Source organism: Plectropomus leopardus, chromosome 1, assembly GCF_026936395.1.
Source record: "Plectropomus leopardus strain MGB_pleo_1.0 chromosome 1, ASM2693639v1, whole genome shotgun sequence".
Lineage (NCBI taxonomy): Eukaryota > Metazoa > Chordata > Actinopteri > Perciformes > Serranidae > Plectropomus > Plectropomus leopardus.
In genome coordinates, this window is record NC_142176.1 from 31331904 (window position 1) to 31354454 (window position 22551).

General features: G+C 42.0%; 1 protein-coding gene across 4 annotated transcripts in view; it reads right to left on the reverse strand.

Moving 5' to 3' along the window:
* The window catches only part of shf (Src homology 2 domain containing F), a 109427-nt gene that overhangs the window by 31917 nt on the left and 54959 nt on the right, over window positions 1-22551 (reverse strand). For 2 of the 4 annotated variants that reach the window (XM_088079967.1, XM_042514487.2), the window contains exons 3-4: window positions 1529-1747; window positions 612-710 (exon numbers count right to left, since the gene is read on the reverse strand). In XM_088079967.1, the coding sequence (XP_087936093.1) occupies window positions 612-710; window positions 1529-1747 (318 nt within the window). The remainder of the gene's footprint in view (window positions 1-611; window positions 711-1528; window positions 1748-22551) is intronic. The other 2 variants (XM_042514418.2, XM_042514616.2) reach the window with 1 other exon arrangement.

A 22551-nucleotide genomic window follows, 5' to 3' on the forward strand; every position in this document is an offset into this window, starting at 1 on the left:
GTGAATGGATCAACATATATGATAATGATATGATAATTGTGACCATTCCATCTGCTGTTATTGTCTCTTTTGGGTGAAACACACTTTTAGTCATGAGTGGATCTTTAAGTGCTCAAATATGTATTTTAATTGCAATCGGATCATGTAAACAGCATATTGTGATCCTTTTTTGGAAAAAAAAAACATAGGTCGAAGAATATTTCTACAGTGGCTATGCCTTTTTTTAGTCCATATCATTCAGTAGGAAATCACACTGGTAACATCCTGATAATGTCATTCTAATCAAGAACATTTTCAAAGTAAGCTGATTTGCATTTGAAGTGGGTGACCTTTTGTCAGCATGCAGTACTGGTAGATTTGATTTTGAGAGTTAAAGGCACACATGATCATTTTTGGAGTGTTAACCAAATCTTACACTTACTAATAACCTGCAAAACATGCTTGTAACATCAGTTCTAAAGGATATTTTTAACCTGTGTGTAGAGGATTTAAGTAAGAAATAAATCCCAAACCTGCAAGATTCAGTGCAACCCAAGAGGTTTAGACATCAAAGTCTAAGATGAGCATACAGACAGACAAGAGACACTCCCCAGCCCCGTCTTCAATGGTACCTGTGAGGGATTTAGAGGTGCAGTCCTTTCCTCCGTGGGGACCTGATCCAGTGCCACTTACAGAACCCTCGTAGCTAATGCAGTCATAACAAAGCAGAGCTGTTCAAGGATAAAAAAGAAAAAATATAAAGAGAAAGGGGCGATGAAAAATAGAGTCATGGGATGCTGATTTTCTTTTATCATATCAGTTAAAAGGCTTTGCATTTTTGTTTAAAATTTGGGTTGCATTATTTATATTCCAAAGCCATATTGTTTCCAGGAACAGCCCTGTTTGATGTTATGGCTGTGTTAGCCGTGCTGAAGCTCTCTAACCACAGCGACTACCTGCACCTACATGCACCTGCAAAACCAATCATGCCCCACTGAACAGCATAGGTATCATCTTAGCTTTAACAGACAGCAGTTGGATCAAAACAGCAAACAGTAGACTGGACACCTGCAAGTGAACTTAGCCGGTGGTTTTACAGAGGAGGGAAAAAAAGAAGCATTAACAGAGAGTTTAAAGCAGCAGCAGAACTTCCCAACTTGACAGAAGCCAAAATCAGATTTGTTAGAGCTGGAAACATAGACAGTTAGGTTAGTAAAGCAGAAGATAAACAGTTTCAGATTGTGTTAAAAGCTTGAAATTTAAATAAGGCAGCCCTTACAAAAATGCAGTCATCTGTAAACTGGAACAGTTTACATGGTCTGATTCACTGTCTGAGCTTTTCAGATCAGGATTAGCAGGATGTAACAAGAAGAGTTGAAATACTTGCAAGTTAACAATGTCTCTGCATTAGGACAAGGAGAGCTGGTTTTCTATCTGTTACAAGAACGTGCGTGCTTTTTTCAACAAGGTCATTTTATTCCATGTAGTACTGATATACTTTAGCCACTTCTCCTTGTGTCATATATCACATTGGGACTAATTCTCATACCTGCAAAGGCTTTGGAAATCCTCTCTTTTTTCCACTCCCATGGCTGGTCATACTCCTCAGGGGGTCGCTCATCATCTTGCGGCAGCCGACTTTCTCTGGGGCAGCGCAAGCACTCAGGGTCCGAGTCTCCGCCGTTCTCGGCTGGCTCATACGGTGTGTCGTACAGGGGCAGCTGCCTCGCTGGTCCTTCCTTAGGCCCTCTCCCAACAGATCGTATTTCTACAAATGAGGAGAAAGACTGGTCGTTAATGCAGGGTTTCTGTAATAAAACTTTATAGGTGAAAACGGCTCCGTGGAGCAGAACACCGTCAGCATATGAGAAATGAGGATTTATGACAGTACATGCACTTACAAAACACTAAAGCCACACATTTTGTAAAGCCTGACTTGCACATTTTCTTGTATAGCAATATGATGAATGTTTGGTGATATTTCAACTGATTTGACCGGGAGACAAAACAGCCTCATATTTATAGCACTTGCATCCTTGTTGTTATATTTCCGAATTCACAGCCAATGACAGTTTGCAGGCTAAAGGGCACTAATAGCATTGCCTATCAGGCTAAAAAGTTTATTTACTTTTGCTGGATCTTAAAATGAGAAAGCAGCTGTAAGCTCAACGACCCTGTAAATTGTTATTTCTGGTAATGAAGAATTTAAGGGCACTGTGGAATAAATGGATGATGGGGAAAAAGGTGACAAGAGGTTAAAAAACATACTAAATTGCTAAAGTTCTTGTGCTGACATCCAAAAAAGTTGTCCAAAAGTTGCCCAGTATTGCTCTGCCTCACCAAAAAAAAGTTAATGTGACCTGGAAACTCAAGTTTCTGTCTTGTAAAAGAGCTGGATGTGCTGCAATCAGAGTGCAGCCTAAATGCATACTAACAACAGTTATCGCCAGACGTAATAATGACACAAGTCTGACAGACTGCTACAGACGCTACAGGTACTGAATTCACAGGTCAACGGGCCTCTCAGTAAAATAAATGTTTGTCGGGCATCTCTCACCCTCATTTTATATCTCGTGTAAATCCCCCTCAAGCGATGGTCAGGAAGAGAAAAATCTGCATGTTGATTGGACGTGTGAGTGGCATAGTATGGGCCTTATACGTGTAGTGACAGTTTGCTGTTGCTGAACTGATGACAGGAGTGGGAAGCAGAGGAGAGTGTTGAAATAGAGAAGAGGGGAGAAGAGGGGGCCTGGGGGCTGAGCACCTGCAAAAGCACACCGTGTAAACTCCCTGAGTACAGCAAAATCACACAACAGTTCTGAGCAGCCTTGCCCCGGGCTGCACATGCCTGCTCTGTCAGAACAGAGGTGAGGAGAAAGCATCAATTTCCCTTCTCACCTTGCTCCCTGTATGCCCCCCTCCAACTGAAAAAATATGAACACTGTACTCCACATTTAACATCACTTTAAATAACCTGTGACTGTACATTTACACCTGCCATGTTAGTAGTATTGAAATAATCTTAAAATCATGATTTATTCAAGATATGTTTTGTTATAAAAGTGTCAAATAATCCCTACAGAGTCTCCTTAACTCAGTGTTTATATTCTGGCTTGTGATCTATGAAACATCAAAAGTGAACAGTGATGGGCAAAATTACATTTGCATGGTTTTAACCACCACTAAATCTGAACGAATATGACTAAAGAAACCAAGTAATTCTCAAAGCACCCGCAAAAAGTGAAATAGCATCTCAGTGCTCCTGTGCTATGTGCATGTATTTAAATTAGGTAATATGCATACATTTGGTGCAAAATTGGCCCCTTTCTATGTAAATGAGCCTTACTGCCAAAAAAGTTCAATTCATAAAGATCTGCTTTAATAGCCACATACAGTTACAGTGAAATTATTACTGTCTGCAGAGAGTTGGTAGATACTGAAGTGCTTTCATAAGTAGTGTCATGCCCAGCCGTAACCGAAAAAAGGTTTCTCTCTCATCTTAACTCTATGAAACCCGAGCAGACTTATTTCATAAACATGGGAAGAAATTACCCAAAATTAGCAAGACATTTGTAAAAAAACAAAACAAAACAAAAAACACCAACAAGTAAAAACACCAACAACAAAATGACCTGTAAAAAAGTGCTTCAAAAACTATAACAATTTCCTAAAATAAATATGAATATATAACTATGATAATAATTGATGTAACTTCTTAAAAATTGCAGGACATTTTTTGCCAAATTGTTCATTGCCTCTTTCCCCATTTCTTTTGAGAGAAATCAAACCAATTAGCTCAGGTTTCAAAGGTTTAAATACTTGTGACAGGCATCTGAATTTAGCACAAGAAAAATGATGTCAATCCAGGTTTCAAAGGGCTTGATTTCTTGCCTGAAGTTTTGAGGAAATCCTCTACACCTCTTTGGTTAGGACCTGCAGCTACGGTCTAAACATTTCTTTTTTTTTTCTCCCTGCCATTGTTCTGCCTACTGTGTTCTTGGCACAAAGGCTACATTTATACTTCGCCACACGGATAATTGAAAAAAGAGCAACTTGCAATCAGCTGTAAGACTTTATGGGCTTGTTGTGCTGTAATATCAGTAGCACAATATCTTTTGTAAATTGGACCTTGAGATGGGGGAAGATAGAAACTGGCTGCAATCCATTCTTTATGAATTCACCCCTGAGTATCACTTCATTTAATGATATTTATTAGAATAAATGTTTTTTTTCTCCCAAGCAATGCTTGCAAAGTAACTAAACTCAATGTTTAAAAGCCCAGTAGTCCCTAAAGGCTACAATGTTCATTACAAGCAATCATAATGTTACAGTGTTATGAAAAACAAACATTATACTGGTTATTTTGCTATTCTTAGCGTCTTAGCAGTGGTTGGGCTACAAATGTTTGCCCTGAGGATGCTGCTAGAAACAAGGCCTTCCTCCTGGCAGTCTGTGCTATTGTTGTTGACATGTCATGCTCTGGACTACAGTGTTGTTTGGACTGACAGATCAACAACCCAGCTGACTGACCGCCAACCAGCATACTTAAGTCCTGTCAAATCCCTCAAGGTGGGCAATTTTCACAGAACGTTAAAAATGTGAAGTGGAGGCAGGAGAGTTCCTCTATTGTTAAAAAAATAAATAAAAAATTCCACTCAACAGCTTGAAGTACAACTTCTCAGCTACTTTGCACTCAAGCAAAGGTGAATTGTGAGAGAGGGTGCCAGTTGCTAAGCACTTAAAGTCAGTATAAACAAATAACATATTTTAAAATTAATATTTTGATTTACTTATTTAATTATTTCTGTATGGGCTGACGGTTGTTGTGCTCTTTTTTTGTGTTGACCTACAGTTAGACTTACTGCAATTACTGGCACATTACAAGTCGTCTCTGTGAGATGACAGTATAGAGAAAGTTGTGAGAGATGAACTATGTTTGGGTCTAATATGGTTTGAGGGGTGCATTGGTAAGGAGTTGGTTTCACTTATATGACGATAAATCGCAAGATATGTGCGGAATTTGTTTTTCTGTCTTTTGTATTTTTGTCTTTCTGTGTGAGTCAATAAAACAAATGTAACAGTGGACTCCAGGAAAGAAGTCAAAAACAAATGAAGACATAATGGAAATTCACCATTCACACAAGGCAAAAAGGGAGCCATATGTTTTGAACATTGGTATTGCCCCTTAGAATATGCACCAGTAAATATTTCCTGGAACATTTCCACATCTTGTCTGTTTTGGGGTTTTTGAAGTGTCCATACTTTCTACTGGATACACATAAATGTATGAATAAGGCAGACACTGCCTTGAAGGATGCCTGGTCGCAGTATGAGATATTTAATCTCATATAGCGGCCAGGCTTATCTCAAACATTTCAAAGTGGCTGTGAAAATCACATTTTTGAGAAATATAAAGTAAAGCAGCAAAGCTTTTTAAAAACCATTTTAACACTTCAAACTGTTGCCTGATATGACTCCCTCCATACAAATTTTGAACATATGCTCATGAATCATGAATCTGGTGCATATATTCATGCTTTTGTTTTTGCCTGACTGACCTAAACTAGGATGCATGCATGCAAACCCTTTTATTCTCTATGTAAGAAGGTGAGACAGACCTGACTCTTAATGAAGCACTGCGCCCTTGAGAACTCTCCTCTTCTCCCTTTTCCTCCTCTTCCTCCTCCTCCTCCACCCCCGCCTCCCTCTCCAATCTCCCTCTGCTCATATGAAGTTGTTAGCAGCCTGCACCCTTCCTCCTGGGCCACATGAAGCTGTTAGTGGCCAACACCACCATAGAGTAATGCGATGTGAAGAGAATGAAATATTATGCCATACTACTGCATAATTGCCTCTTAGCCCAGGGGAGCTCTTGCGGAAAAATGAGCAATGCGTTGAGCCTAATGGAGCTACCCGCCGGTGGTGGTGGAAGCGGAGGGGTGGAGTGAGGTGAGGCTGCCAGGTCCCGTATCTCAGCGTAATCCCGCATTAGGCAAACTTGCACTCTTTGATCTAGCAGTTAAAAGAGTTGGTATTACGAGATCCTGGCATGATTAGGTCCTACCTCCCCTGCAGAAGTACAAATAGCTCTGGAAGAGGGTGAAAAAGGCAAGAAGAGGTTTCCAGAGGAGGTAAAAATGAGCGGGATGGGAGGAAGGTATTACTGGTGGAGTGGTGAATAAATCTGATGGGAAGAGCCCTTTAATTGGAGGCATGCTGCCTTCGATAAACTGCCGCGGTGGATTGAGACTCCCATCTTGCTCCCAGGAATTAGGCCTTGTGTGTGCAGATAGGAACCCCGTTGACCTTCTTCCCCGGTGTCTTTTTAAATATCTTCCAACTTCTCTTCCTTCCTTGTTTCCTTTCATCCTTCACTCTTTTCTTTCTCTCCGTCAGTTCCTGTTAAGGCATGCTTGGTAAGCTGGGTGGGGATACATTTGTCTAGGAAAATTACAGTGATTGGAATGGCAGTGGGGTTGCATGTTGCAACACGGCTGCAGTCTATCTTCTGTCCTTGACCTCTATCCTCTGTTTAGGGTCAGAGGTCAGCCACCACACCCTCCCTTCATGTACCTCCCCCTCCCCGGATGGTGGAGTTCCTGTCCAAATGCTGCACTTCCTGTCTTTTGCTTTTTGGCCCTTGCCTACTTGCCCTTTAGAATCCCTACATTCATGCCAAAGTGTGAAGCATTTGATACATTTTCTCAGTATAAGTTGAAGAAAAAGAGAAATTTCAAGAGCATTCATACACCTGGAGAGTATGGATTGCTGCTCACAAAGTTCTGAGTGCTACGAGTATTTTAAGAAACAATTAAACATCTCGAAAGTGTGCCGCACTCAACAGGGTTTCAACAGTCATGTAGCGGCAGCAGCAGCACTGACCACAACCATCTGTTTAGTGCCACTAAAAACGCAGAGCGGAGCACACTGCTGAGAACCAAACAGCTGCATCCAAGCTACAAACCATTTTTCCCTAATGAGAAAAGACACGAGCACTGACTTAACTGTAAAGCACCACTCAGCTGAATGTAGGTTTGCAAAGGTGAGCTAAAAATCAGAAGCAGCAAAGTGAAGCACTAGACTTTGAAACAAGTGACAGATCCAGTCTTTGTTACCGTCTCCCTCTCTGGTTCATGAGCTAGAGATTAATCCCATAGGAGAGACAGGAACATGTTCCTTGCAATGAATCCAGGGAGGCTCCTGTTCCACATACTCCAAGAGGAGCCCTCTGGGCATATTATCATGGCAGTGCATGGGCAGACAAAGAGCTCTGGATTAAATCAAAAAACATTAACCGCAACCAACCTGGCAGCCGCATCCTGCTGCAGATAAAGGGCTGACCGAGACGTCTAGCTCTCATCGTCCAGACCACTCTCGTCTTACTCGTCCTCCTCCATTATCGCCAACCAGTTAAAGTGATTGCATTTGCAAGAAAGTAGCAAGCAACTGCATAACTGCGCTTTTATTGTGAGGCTAAAGCTTCAAATATGTAAAGCAAAAACACATTTGTCTGCCTCTCTGGTTGACTGCCACCCACCCACTCCTACTGAGCCAGAGAGAATTTGCTGCTGAGAAGCGCTTGCGGAGGCACAGTGAATATCTGGATTTGATTGAGGGGATCTCTTGTGCACTAGTGAAGGATTAAATGTGATTGACTCTACACCCCGGGAAAACAATGGCCAGAAAATACCCGGGCTTCAAGGATTTGCTATGCCTGCTCCTCGAGCTAAGTCTCTCCAAAAGAAATCTTTAACCTGTGTAGCTATTGTCATTTCCACACAGATCTGTTATCAACAAGGTGGATCTCTGCAGAGTGCCTCCACCTGAAGAGCATGGCAAAATATGAATTCGAAAAATTATGAAAAATATTCTGGACAGTGGTGTTGTAATCCAGAGCACCTAAAACGAGACCAAGTCATGATTGAAACGAAGAATGAAAGAAGACTTTCAGAGGTTGAGGCCAAGTCAAGACCAGAGCAGTGGGAGCAGTGGTGGAATGTAACCAAGCATTATTCATGTACTGTATTTAGGTGCATATTTGAGGTACTTGTACTTTACTTGAGTCGGTTCTTTTCATGCCACTTTATAATTCTACTCCACTACATTCAAGAGGGAAATATTGTACTTTTTACTTTACTACATTTATCTGAAAGCTTTATTTACTAGTTACTTTACAATTAAGATTTCTTTTTGGTAAAAATCATAGTAACGTTTGTAAAATATGTTTGTTCCAAACTACCAGTTCATATAGAAACAGCTGACAAAAAATAGTTGATTAATCATCAATTAACGTTTAAGTTGTTTTCAAATTTAGTTTGGATTTTTTTTTTCTTTGACTTTTCTGGATTTGGTACTTATACTTTAAATACTTTAAGTACATTTTCCTGATTATACTTCGTTACTTTTACTTAAGTAACATTTTTATAACAGGAGTTTCACTTGCAACAGAGTATTTTTTACAGTTTTTTTTTAAGTACTTGAGTAAAACATCTAAATACTTCCTCTGCCTTTGCAAGAGTGAGGGGTGAAGACATTTCTTAAAAGATTTGCTACAGAGGCAGATTGCTAATGTTAGCTTACTTTGCTCTTACAGTGCCTTGCGAAAGTATTCGGCCCCCTTGAACCTTTCAACCTTTCACCACATTTCAGGCTTCAAACATAAAGAAATAAAATTTTAATTTTTTGTCAAGAATCAACAACAAGTGGGACACAATCGTGAAGTGGAACGAAATTTATTGGATAATTTAAACTTTTTTAACAAATAAAAAACTGAAAAGTGGGGCGTGCAATATTATTCGGCCCCTTTACTTTCAATGCAGCAAACTCACTCCAGAAGTTCAGTGAGGATCTCTGAATGATCCAATGTTGTCCTAAATGACTGATGATGATAAATAGAATCCACCTGTGTGTAATCAAGTCTCCGTATAAATGCACCTGCTCTGTGATAGTCTCAGGGTTCTGTTTAAAGCGCAGAGAGCATCATGAAGACCAAGGAACACACCAGGCAGGTCCGAGATACTGTTGTGGAGGAGTTTAAAGCCGGATTTGGATACAAAAAGATTTCCCAAGCTTTAAACATCTCAAGGAGCACTGTGCAAGCAATCATATTGAAATGGAAGGAGTATCAGACCACTGCAAATCTACCAAGACCCGGCCGTCCCTCCAAACTTTCATCTCAAACAAGGAGAAAACTGATCAGAGATGCAGCCAAGAGGCCCATGATCACTCTGGATGAACTGCAGAGATCTACAGCTGAGGTAGGAGAGTCTGTCCATAGGACAACAATCAGTCGTACACTGCACAAATCTGGCCTTTATGGAAGAGTGGCAAGAAGAAAGCCATTTCTCAAAGATATCCATAAAAAGTCTCGTTTAAAGTTTGCCACAAGCCACCTGGGAGACACACCAAACATGTGGAAGAAGGTGCTCTGGTCAGATGAAACCAAAATCGAACTTTTTGGCCACAATGCAAAAACGATATGTTTGGCGTAAAAGCAATACAGCTCATCACCCTGAACACACCATCCCCACTGTCAAACATGGTGGTGGCAGCATCATGGTTTGGGCCTGCTTTTCTTCAGCAGGGACAGGGAAGATGGTTAAAATTGACGGGAAGATGGATGGAGCCAAATACAGGACCATTCTGGAAGAAAACCTGTTGGAGTCTGCACAAGACCTGAGACTGGGACGGAGATTTATCTTCCAACAGGACAATGATCCAAAACATAAAGCCAAATCTACAATGGAATGGTTCACAAATAAACGTATCCAGGTGTTAGAATGGCCAAGTCAAAGTCCAGACCTGAATCCAATCGAGAATCTGTGGAAAGAGCTGAAGACTGCTGTTCACAAACGCTCTCCATCCAACCTCACTGAGCTCGAGCTGTTTTGCAAGGAAGAATGGGCAAGAATTTCAGTCTCTCGATGTGCAAAACTGATAGAAACATACCCCAAGCGACTTGCAGCTGTAATTGGAGCAAAAGGTGGCGCTACAAAGTATTAACGCAAGGGGGCCAAATAATATTGCACGCCCCACTTTTCAGTTTTTTATTTGTTAAAAAAGTTTAAATTACTCAATAAATTTCATTCCACTTCACGATTGTGTCCCACTTGTTGTTGTTTCTTGACAAAAAATTTAAATTTGATATCTTTATGTTTGAAGCCTGAAATGTGGCGAAAGGTTGCAAGGTTCAAGGGGGCCGAATACTTTCGCAAGGCACTGTATACTAGCATACCTTTATTTATGCTTCCTTTCTCAGTCCCAATAAGTTAAATTTAGTTTGACGTGGTCCCAGTCTCAGTCAGCACTGCCGTGCAGAATTGACATGCTGCTGTGAGTTTTCTTTTGGATGCCCCTCCGCAGATGAACTCTTTGTGGTTTAGGTAGCCACATTTAATTACAGCAGATTTGGCTGACATTTCCCAGCCAGCCACAGCTTCTCCTCCTATTTCCTGCATTCACTGTCTTGGAGTGCATGTGAAGGGGTACAGGGAGGACGGTAACAAAAATTTCAAATTGGAAATGATTTTAGTTCTTGGATGCTTTTGAAGCTGGATGTTTTACATTAAATCACAGTAATGATGAATAAATAAGTCAGACAATGCACAGGCAATTTAGTGATCTTCCTTAAAAATAAAATTCCAAGACCTTTTGTCTCAAGCTGAGAAAATATAATGAAATATAACTCGATTTGAGATGAGACCACCAAAAAATGGTCTTGCGACAACACTGCTGCAAAGTGCAATGTTTTAAAACAGATAAACGAGGAAGCAAGATGCTTTCTGAGTCACACATAATAATTACAAAACTCACGACTTGGTGCTGAGCTGCTCATGAATGCTAATGCTGAAACGTATTTTAGTCAACATAGCCGTTTGTGACACTGGCCCAGCTGAGCTTGTTCCATGACAAAGACACGCTTAAGATGGTCACAGGGCTGATTAACAAAGCCGCTGCAGCTGGGCTCATATGTAGCGGTGAGACTTTTCTGTGGCTTTGATTTCATTCCATTTGATTGCCCAGGTCTGCAACAGCGAGCAGCAGTCACGGCAGCAGTCAGAGATTTAAGCTATATCGGGGGCCACCCACAGGTATTGTGTGTCAGTCAGAGAGCTAGCTGACAAGTGAAGGTGTTTGCTCCTTGACCCGTGGCGGCCTGCTGTTGAGTGTCATTCCACTCAGTGAGTGGAGCTGAGAGGAGGCTCCCGCCGCTGCCTGTTCCCCACAGATCTCTGGGAGAATAGTTACGATAAGCAAAGACAAAACAACCCTGTCAGCTTTGTGCTCCCGCCTCGCCCCAATTTTGATTTAATTTTCATGTCTCACAGTGTTTAGAAGGAACAAAAGCAGCAAAGACAAAAGGAATAAATTAGCATATGTGCTCCTGTCCTACATCTTTTTTTTTCACAGCCTGCATGATTTCACCATTCCTTGCCTGATATGATATTTAGAGATAATTTGTAGTGTCTGCAATCAATAAGCTTTGATTTGTTACAGTCATGCTCCTGTCTGTCTGTGAATATGACAGGTTTGTCCATCTGCAAGGGCGTGTGTGCATCTGTGCCTGTGTGTCTGCTGGCTGCTGCGTCTCCATCAGCCTCCTGCAGACAGAACAAAAGCAGCAAAGCCGTTTGTTCTCTCCGTTTCCTTCTTCCTCCTGGCTCACACTGTGCCAAGCTTGTGGTGGGTACACTCCGAGGCCTCTGCCTGCCTGTCACACATATACTTTTGGGAAGCCTGGAAGCCAAAGCTCAGACAGTCTATTCATGCTTGGCCCAGAGAGGAGAGTATTTTGGGTTTTGCCGCACTATTTTTGGTTTGTCCCTCTTATGAATGCCTTTCTGTTTCAGCTGGAAGCCATAGTTTTTGACAGGAAAATGACACATAGTGAAAGGCACTTGTCGGCAAACCCACAGAGCTTGATCGCCTTTGTGAACTTATGTTAGGGAATCTATCTAAACAGTATTTCAAACAAGGCACAAAAGTGTATATATTTGTTCATGGACAAGAGATAAAAACAAAAAATCCAAAATATTAAGAAAGAGTGAGTGCAGCCAGTTACATGTAATATCCCAGTGAAGACATGCATGTGTCGGTGTGTGCACTCATGTGTGAGTAAATTTGCTGTTCCCTCAAGGCCTGAGGGAATAGAAGCTGAAGAGTGTCTTCCACAACACGCTGACATGTATATGGATTCATTCCCTTACTGGAGCAAGAGAGTAAGCCTAAAGAGACGACATAAACAAAGCAGAAAACAGGAGGGAGGCGGGTGATGACGGAAGTAAGCCAGACAAAGCAACAGAGAGAGGGAGAGGGAGAGAGAGAGAGAGAGAGAGAGAGAGAGAGAGAGAGAGAGAGAGAGAGAGAGAGAGAGAGAGAGAGGAAGACAAGGGCACGTCAGAGGGAGACTGTGGGGATGTATGAAAAAAGAAAGAGACAAAGAGAGACAGTGGGTGAATAGAAAAAGGGAGGGGAAAAATTGAAAATTAGAGACAGGCAGGTGATGCAAGTTTGTCACAGAGGGAGAAATAAACATAGAGACTGCGACAGGAAGCTGAGGAGAGTGATGGGAACAGAGAGTAGGAGACACAGACACAAGGAGAGAGTGGCAAGAATAATAAATATGCACAGCAGTGGAGGGCTCTCCATATCCAGCAGATAATGAACACACATCACTTGAAAGCTCACTACTGATGAAAATAACTGCTAGGTGACTTATGAGGTTCAGTACTAACAGGCCAGTGCTTCTATGCGCAGCAAACTTTATTACATCAGAAGGAGCTTTCCAAATCATTTTCATGTGACAACACTTTTACGTATAGTTTTCATGGTTCTCTGTGTAATCACAGTTGTTCATGTTTCTGGCTGTCACTTGGAGGAAAAGCCATACTTAACTTATATACACATCAATCCACCTTAAGGATAGCGGTGCTTTGAGCTAAATCATGTTAGTATGCTGACATTTAATACATTACAAATGAGAACGCCATTATTTGTGCAGACATACGGGTAGAAACTAATGACTTTATAAAGATGGACAGTATGACATCGTAATAGATGTATGATATTAACTAGATATCGGACCTCAAAATGGTGCCTATTCAGTCTAATGGAGTTGCTCACCTGGCGCATACGCCAAAAAACGTTTCTAGCTACGGGGTTTACTTACACTTGTCCCGCCCATGAGTCCTTGCTCGGCTCATAGAATTTACATTGTGATAATTTCACGACTTTAAACCCGTTTTTCTCGGCTTGTGTAAAGTATTACAGATATAAAACATCCATGGATCAAAAAAACATCATAATTGAAAGAGCAATAACTGACCTTGCTTGCTGTTCAAGGCATCCTGTCAACAGTTTTACAGATGACTCCTTAATAATGGTGGTCTATGCGGCGGCAAGGGATATTTTTTACTGCAATACCGTAAGTTGTTACTGGGTAAAACTGTAAGCAAGGCTAATCTGTGTGACCGGGGCCCTCAACAGCTCAGAAATGAAGCCAAAACATGGCTGCAGGATAGATCATAAACCCTGCCACCTCCATGTTAGTGGATGGGACATGGGCTGAACAAAAATTAAGTGTTAATTTTCCTGAAAAGTTTGGTGTTAATTAGTTATTTAATGCTATAAGAAGGGGGAGTGACACCATGATTGATAGCTGTGTGTGCCAGTCGGTATGCTCTTGGTCAATGCGCTGCTATGATAGATGGGACAGGCGCATTGGGGGGACTCTGATACTGCAGCTCTACTTCCTGATCACGACTGCGCATACTCTGGCTCATAATGACATCACCAACGTAAAGTGGCAGTGTCTGCATCTGGGATATTTTGACTTCATTTTTGTACAGTGGTCATTAGTGGAGGCACATTACAGCCTGTGGTATTAACCTAAGTATTGGATACACAGAAAATGGCACAAGATGAAAGGACAGAAGACAGAAGTTATTTTTTTTTAATTCAGGCTCTTGGGACTCCTGAATGTCACATAATTGTCAAGACATTTCACACATATCAACCCGGAGACAGACCAAAACTGCCATCCCTAGAGCCATGCTAACAACAAACAGAACTCAACTTTTCAGAAACAGCGTGAGGTCAAGTCCTAAAGACACGAGCTTGAGGTCGAATGAGTTTCCTGTTATCATTGAGAGGATGCTAATTAACAAAGTCAGGCATCCAGTAATGAGTAATTAACTGGATTTGCTGTTTAACATGGGATGTAACACTGTTGAGGGACTCCCTGTGACTTGATGCTGCCTCACTGTGTATCACTGGCGATGGCTCACCTATGTAAATGCCTTTCTACTGCAGAGCCACTGCATGGACGGCAGCATTGATCCTATGCGGGACACAATCGCAATTACAGCTCGTTAGGACTGAGGTGAAAGCTCATTAATAGGAGATGAATGGGGACAGCGTCTTGGAAAGGTGCCCGTCTACCTACATGAATCACAGAATAGCCCTCAAAGCTAACTGACGCAGCTTCGCAGTGAGAAAACAAGAAGACGAGCAGTAGATCAGCATAATGACAAGGCGACACAAGTACAGAGGCGATTAGTCATTCGCTGCTGCCGTCGATTGCACTGCAGTAACAGAAATTCCATTTGGACGATGGTCAAACACACAGAAGCTGGAATCTTTTCTTGACACGCTGCGAGGACGACTTAATGCGAGGCAGTGACAGGCTGCTTGGCTGATGCTGTTGGATGCAGAGGGTCCCAGAGCCTTGTGGGAGTGGAGCTATTTTTCTGCAGGCTGCTGTTCTAGCTGTGCTTGCTCTGTGGCTATTGTTCCTGAGCTGAGATAAGACTGGTGGTGGATTAGAGGAGAGTGCACCCAGAGTTCAGGTTGTGTATGGCTGCTGGAGGAGGAAGACAGCATGGGAATGGGATTGGTTCTGGGAAGGGAACTGGGAAGAGGAGAGGAGATAAACAGAGGAGAGGAGAAAAGGAAAGGATAGAGCCGTGCCAGTGAGCACCTCTTGTCATGATGCCTAATCTGCCTGTGTGGTCTCAGAGGAGGGGGACAGGGGAGTCTGATGACACGTGGACGTGGCTGTGATGAATAGTCACTTCATGCCCCCACCCCGATGGGGGCAATAGCCCATTAACAGTGATAGGCCTCTGGCAAAGACCCACTCGCATCCCCACCACTTTGCTGCTTCAACCTTCAACTGGCTCACATTCCCCCAGGGGGATGTCAAGACAGCTCATCTACTTTTCTCTGTGGGAAACAGAATAGAATTGAGAAAGAGATGACACTGTGCCTATTTGTGGCACAAGGGTAGCACTGTAGCAAAAAGCTTTGGTATTGTACAGACATGGGTCAGACAGAGGTCATGCATGTATGAAGTCACAACAACCACAAACTTTTGCTTGTTAGCTGTGAGAATGTCTGAAGAAGCAGTGTCTTGGTTAATAAGTCAAATTTGACATTGGCAGCAGCTCCTGATGGGAACAAAATTTGGGATCTTTCAGTACAAGCACAATATCATCCTGGTGCTTGGATCTGCAACGATTTTCCTCAGCAGTCATCTGAGAAGCTCAGGCTCACACAAAGCCACCACACAGCTGTACACTTAAATAGGCGCCTCGCTGCAAGCTGGAAGAATCTCATACTTTTAAGTCTTTCCCCTTTTTTTTCTGTCGTTCTTCCTTATTGTGTGATAATCCGATAATCTCTCCCTGCAGCACAACAATGCAGACAGAAGCCGCAGTCGCGAAATCTGTGGGAAATTAAGTTCCATCACCTCCACGCTGAGCGGAGCTGACAGTCACTGCACTCTCCTTGGGCTGTCTCTCATTAGCGGAGATGGATGCATGCTGAAACGCTGACATATTTTACTCACAAACTGGGTTACAAACAGAGGACAGCAGCAATTCTTTTTTTTTGTGGCAACATTACACAACCTGAACTGCACATGACCTCAGTTTTACTATTTGTAGTACGCCAGCAAGTCTAAACTCTAGAGGCCCTTACAAATACACCCCATGAGCACTTAAAAAATGAAGCATGATGCCACTCGTACTGTTCCTGAACTTCAAAGTCAAGGCTCATTATCGAGCATAAAATGAGGATGAAACTGCAGCAAATTAGAAAAAAGTGTAGTATAACTAGTTCAACATGGAGGCATAAATATTCATTATGTCAAAAAAAAAGAAAAGAAAAGAAAAAGAAGTTGCATCTTCGGGCTAAAAGGGAAGCAGATAGGGAGATGCTGGAACGCTTGGTATTGATTTGTTCCCTTTATCTGAGAAGGCTACTTCTGCTGGAGCAGCATTGTGACCTGTTTACCAATCCTTCCAGTCCACGGGACGTGCATGTCCTCGGGGAAACGTGCATTAGCAGGATTCTGGCAATGCAAATAGTTACACAGCAGTGACCTCGCTCGGGTTTGACGTGTGTGATGTTTTGACCTTCAGAAGAGTGCAGCCTCTTGGTAGACGCTCCCAGCATGATGATATGTGGAGAGGGTAAATACAGTAAGGGTGGATTACCACAGTAAACTGCTAAGAGTGTTTACACCACTGTGAGCGACCTGATCCTCGTCACCCTGAGTCTGAGCGAATGAAACACAACATGACTGCAAACAGACTGAACAATGGTAAAAACACTGACGGCCATTTGTATCAGGGGAGAGAACTGGATGTTCCACAGAAGTGTGTTCAGTCGGTGAACGCTGACTGCTTTCTATAAGTGGCCTACATCAGAGTTATGCAAAATCAGACGTTTGATAAAAGTAATGTCTACTTTTGCAAAATATGTTAAGATGGTAGACATCAATGTGTGTCCTTGGTTACAAAAGGATTTAACTTCTATAGACTGGACCTTCTTTAAGGAAATATAAATGTAATTAATAAATGAAGGGCACCAGCCTTTTGAAAATCTGGCATTTCATTGCCTCTGAATGATACTGTTTTTTGTCAGTCACAATGACACAGCAAGGACCATAATTCAGCATTAAACTATATCATCACTATTATCACTATATTTTTGCTGCATTCAGATGCCTTTCACAAATGAATCTAGAGAACTACATATTTAAAATTATTATAATTATCATAATTAGAAATATTTTTTATGGACTCTTATAGAATCATTATCATTTTATAGCTGTTTTTATAGTTCAGGTCATTTCGTTGTTTGTTTTTTACTTTTTTGTTTGTTCATATTTTGTTGTTACTTTTAGGGTCTTTCAGGGTTAAATCAGCTTAGAAATATATATATATCCATATTGTGAGACAGGATAATGTTCATTTGTTTTTCATGTTTTCCTATGATGCACACATGCATGCAAGACAGTCCCACAGGCCAGTGATCAGATACGAAGACTGCAATTAGCCACAGTGTAATTAAAACCCACTGTACAAGTGTCTGGCTACAGCTCGAGGCTGCATTGTTTTTTTTCTCCTGCTTCGTGTGCATTTGGCAAAAACAAAACACAAAGCCTTGTTTATGCATAATGATGAATATGATACACTTCACCCCCCCTCTGCTCTTTTGAAACAATGTCTGCCCACTCTGGTCCCTGTCTCTCTGTATCTGTACTTTACACAGTGAGCTGCACAGAACTAAAAGTCTGAAGTGCTGCTGTGTGTTAGTGTGCCTGCTGTCTGTCCTCTTCAGCCTCCATTAGATCAGACATCCGACAGCCCGGAGAGAAGCTTCAGGAGTCCAGTCAGACCTCTCAGCTCTGTCCAACCTGATTCACTCTGACAAGGCAGATAAAGCGATGCGGGGAAAGCACATGAAATATGATCTAGCTGTAACTTTACAAAATTAAGGTAAGCAGTCAAAAAATGAGGGCCATTGCATACTCTGATCAGGGCAAGCAAAAATTCAAATATGCATCATATTTGCAACTACATTGAGATGGAGGACAGAGATGTTATTTTACGGTGAGTGAAGCAGAGAGAATAAAAAAGTCCTCATACATCCTCCCTTCGTTTTCATGTTTCACCCACATGCCAACCAGTTGGCACAAATATGCTAACCAAGCTCCATGCAGGTGCAGCTGAGTGCATAGCTGTCTGTATACACTACAGACTGGAGGAACGAACACGAAGAAGCAGATGGTCATTTGCATTATTTTCTTCTGCACTATCGTGGCTCTGAAGACATGGGAGATATGCAGAGCATTAAGGTTTGACTCAACTTAACTGACTTACAAGGTGCATGGCGAGGGGAAATAGTCTCATCCTGATGACCCAAAAGGGCACAAGACAAAACATATTGGTCTCACAAAAAAGCCTTTACACTAAAAGTGTTTTAAGACATGGCAGCACTGGAAACCATTATGGATGAGCATGATTTAAACATTAGCAGCTTGTTTTATATTGTTTCCTGAGAAAAAAAAGTCAATGTGTAACAAAGAATATTACAAATAGGTAGCAATAAAATAAGTTTTAGCATATTGTTTTGCTAGGAAATCCTTCTCATGTTAATTATTATCTCGCATTTATTCACTAGCTATAAACCTGTCATAAATATTGCAGCAGGCATGAGACAAGCATGTATTGGATTTAGTTTTTATTAAACCCATCCTGTTGCCATTCATATAATTTTATTACATTGTCTTACCCCTGGCATTTCATGGCTCTCATAAGCTATTTGATTAATTTGTCATACGGTATCAAAATCTAAATTCTAGATCCCTTGCTGGCATTTAAGTCAATATTTGACAACACTGCATGGGATGATGCTTTTTTTTGTTTCTGAAATTTCATTAGCATTTCACATGACTCACTGTTAATCAAAGGGCTTTAAAATTCATGGGGAGAGCTATGCATCAATACTGTATCCCTGAGGAGTAAACGAGACACAACAGCAAGCAAAAAGAAAGGATGTCAATTTGATAGAAACGTCAGGAATACGTTTATACACTGTTGCGAATTTATGTTGTTTGGCCAACTGAGGGTGATTTACTAGTAAACTACACGCAATAGTGATGTGCACTTACAGCGACATAAAACAAAAGCCAACAAAAATGAAACACAAATCCTGCTAACAATGTGCATGTGGCAGCATGTAACAAAACTCAAATATCAGTTCAGTCTCACTCTACACTGAACTTCCTAATTCAAATCTTCTTCAAATTTGCTTTATTCACACTGCACAAAGAGCTGTCCCATAAAGGCAAGCTCATTTTCCTTAATGAGTCAACCACACAACAAAAACTCCAGAAGACTGAACAATGAATGCAAATCGACCCCAAGGGTGCACTGTGGAAAATGAGCTCTTGTAAACAAAACTGATTACCCAGGAAAAAACAAGCTGCAATGTAAACCTTGACTAAGCTAGTTCTATTACTGGCTAATGAGCAAATCCTTTAACACCTCCTGCTGTACTGCCATTCTTACAAGCGATATTACATACAGTGGTTTATACACTGCAGGAGTGGGACTGCTTTAGAGGCTGCTGATTGATGGTGTGGGGGAATTAGTGTTAAAGATTTTTGGCTTATTCCACAGCGACCTCAGGTTAAAGCACCGCTATGCCAATATGGGCTTGTATAATGGAAAAGTCATTGGCATTTGCATATTTAATTTTGAATGCCGGATCTCAGTGATTGCCTCTGGAAATATGATATATCTGAGGCAGATGTCGGATATCTGTCTCTTTCCTTCGAAACTGTTCATTTACACTATTGTTCCCTTTAGATAACATTACATTGTAATGTATTATAGATTTACTGTCACCCGTGTTTGTCACATATGTGAAAATATTAACGCCTGCAATACTCATCAATGTCTCACATAAATAACTTAATGTTCAAATTATGCATTGGGAAGAGGCCTTGCACTAATGATAAAAATAAAAATAATAATGGAAATAATAATAATAATAATAATATCCTGAAAGAAAGGTTAAAAAAAAAAGTTGTGAAAATGAAAAGTGAAAAAAAGGAAAGACTAACACAGCCTTCATTAGTGTTCATGCTGAACAAGGCAAGGATTACACAGTAATAATACTATGTCAGTGTCTGCCGTGCGAGGCCGCATACCTGACTTTTATGACGCCTCTCTGTTGGCTGGGCCCCAGCCATGTGGCTGCAGCGTGCCACGTGGGCTTTCTCCGCTAACCTCGCCAGAAGCAACAGCAGCACCACTAGTCGCTTGAAAACCTCTGCCAAGCATCCGTCAGCATGCCACTGACTTTTATAGCCCAAGTCCCAAAAAAACCCCACCACTAATGAAACTACGGTCTTTTGAGAGGGATCTCTGCCAGCAGCACAGTGTTTTAGGAAAGGCAGTGTCACTGTTGCAGAATAGTCATTAACATCTGACTGGAATTGGGCTTGGGAGTTGCATGGCAGTGTCCCATAGAGTATCTTTGTACCCTGCATTTAGGAGTCAATGGCAATCCCGTAAAAACACTCAGGCCAATAAAAATGAATGATGCTGAGTGAGTAATCTTTGCCTCATACCCTTCCGGGACCCAGTAACGTGCTACTGCCATTGTGGAAAAAAAAAATCACAGCAGAAGGTTGATAAGAGTGCCAAGCTATGGACCACACCACTGACGTAGCAGCAGAGGCTCATGTGACAATACGAGTCAAGAGAACTGCTGCCTTAACTCCATGCAGATTCAAAGTAGAGAAAATGTAACACAGGCAGTTTTAGCAGACACACAATTAACAATTTTTATTATGGTTGAAAGTCGGCGAGGGAGCTCACTGAGGCGGTGAACATGCAGTACTGATGTGCCCAACTAGGTTTCATTCTCCCACTGCATCCGTAGTTTCCCTCAGGAGTACAATCATCCTCCATGCGGTCTGGCTGCCTCCTTCAACCCCAGCAGGAATGCCTTCCTCATTGCCAAAATCTCTTTCACAAAATGTGGATGCAAGCAAAACACAAAGAGCCTGACCGTTGAGCAGGATGAGGCTCATTCTGTCACTAGGGCAGGGAGCGTGTTATCACAGGGTTATGAGCAGCTGCCGAGCATGTTTCGTAAAAGGAATGCCAGTGTTGATTCAAGCCTTCTCCCTCCATACGTCATGCCATTCGGAAGAAATACCACACCGCCCGTTTTCTACCATAATTATTCACACACTCATGCGCACACAAAAAGACACACACGTACTAAAAAACTCCACCTTAGAGCAAAACCATCCATTACTTAGGTCTAAAATACCACACAGGGCCTCACAAGGCTGCATATCTGCTGTTAGCTTGGTATTCAGCCGGTGAGAGAACCAGCAAATGGAAGGTTTCTGGATTCCTCCTCCAGCTGTGTGGGTGACTACACTCATACAAACGTATGTTAAAGAAAGGTCAGCTGGCTCACACACAAATAGGAGGCCTGTAGTTACATGTACACATTATGAGGGCACACATGACTGGCACAAATTCCCACACAATGCAAAAGGTGCATACCAGGGACAGACAACCGTGCACACACACCCATAGATGCACGTCACACCACCGAAATAATACACCCCCCCCTCTCTAAAGTGTGCCAAGAGTGGGCTGACAAGACCCATCCCGCTCAGAGCTGCTAACACATTCTTGCACCTGCTGCCTCCCTCCCGACTGCTGCTCATCCGCTCTCTTCAGGGAGCACACACACTGGATTCCACACTGGTGAGGTGGCTGAATGTCGAACAGTCATAATCTCTCTGCTACGCGCAGTTGTGCTGTTAACCTCTGACAAGTGTAATTCTAACTCAGGATCTCGGTTTTCTCCAATGAATAAAACATATTTTTGCTGAGACGGAGTCTCTAAGGGACTGACAGGAAATTAGGCAGATGAAGAAATGTTAGCAGGGAGGGGGCAACACCCGCAGAGTGTTAGAGACTTTAGATTTATGCTGAGTGGGAGTCTGTACTGTGTGTCTGTTTGGCTATATGTGTCTGTTTGTTTTAACTGTGAGACAGACAGAGAGACAAACATAAATACCGAATATTCCAGCAGTGTACGTGTCGGCCTACTAAACATATAGAGGAGACAGAGTCCTGTGGGCGTGGGGATGAAAGACTGAAAGACTTGCACTTCCTGCTGAGACATAGGAAGCTACCAGAATCCTGTCAGGAACAGGAGGGGCAAATTTCTTCTGGCTCAGATTTTCCCCACAACTTGTGAGTCTTTTCTTCACTCACTAGAGCCAAAGGAAAAAAAAAAATGTTTTGTGCGCCTGTTTGTGTGTGTCTACAGTGTGATCATTCCAGAAGAAAACAGCATGATTCATCACTTCCTACGCTTGTTTGCTGCTAATTCCTCCAAATCACAGCAAGAATAATGTCCTGAGCATCTTATCACCATGCTCTCTATGTACTGACATTTTCTACTGCCGTTGTGTAAATTCTTGTGGACATGCTGTGGAGGATGTGGCACCGGCAAACTCATTCTCCGCTGGCTAAATGATAGCTGACCTTTCCGCTGGCAATGTGCGAAACAGGGAGCTCGGCTCACGAGCGAGTCCTGATAGGACACAAGGAGTGGAGTGGCAGATGCGGCTGAAGAATATTGACGACTCCAAGAACTCATGAATAAAAACATGGATGGATGAAATAGATGATGCGGTTGTTGTGGATGAGGGGGATTATTCCATCATAGCGGTTTTGTTCCCTT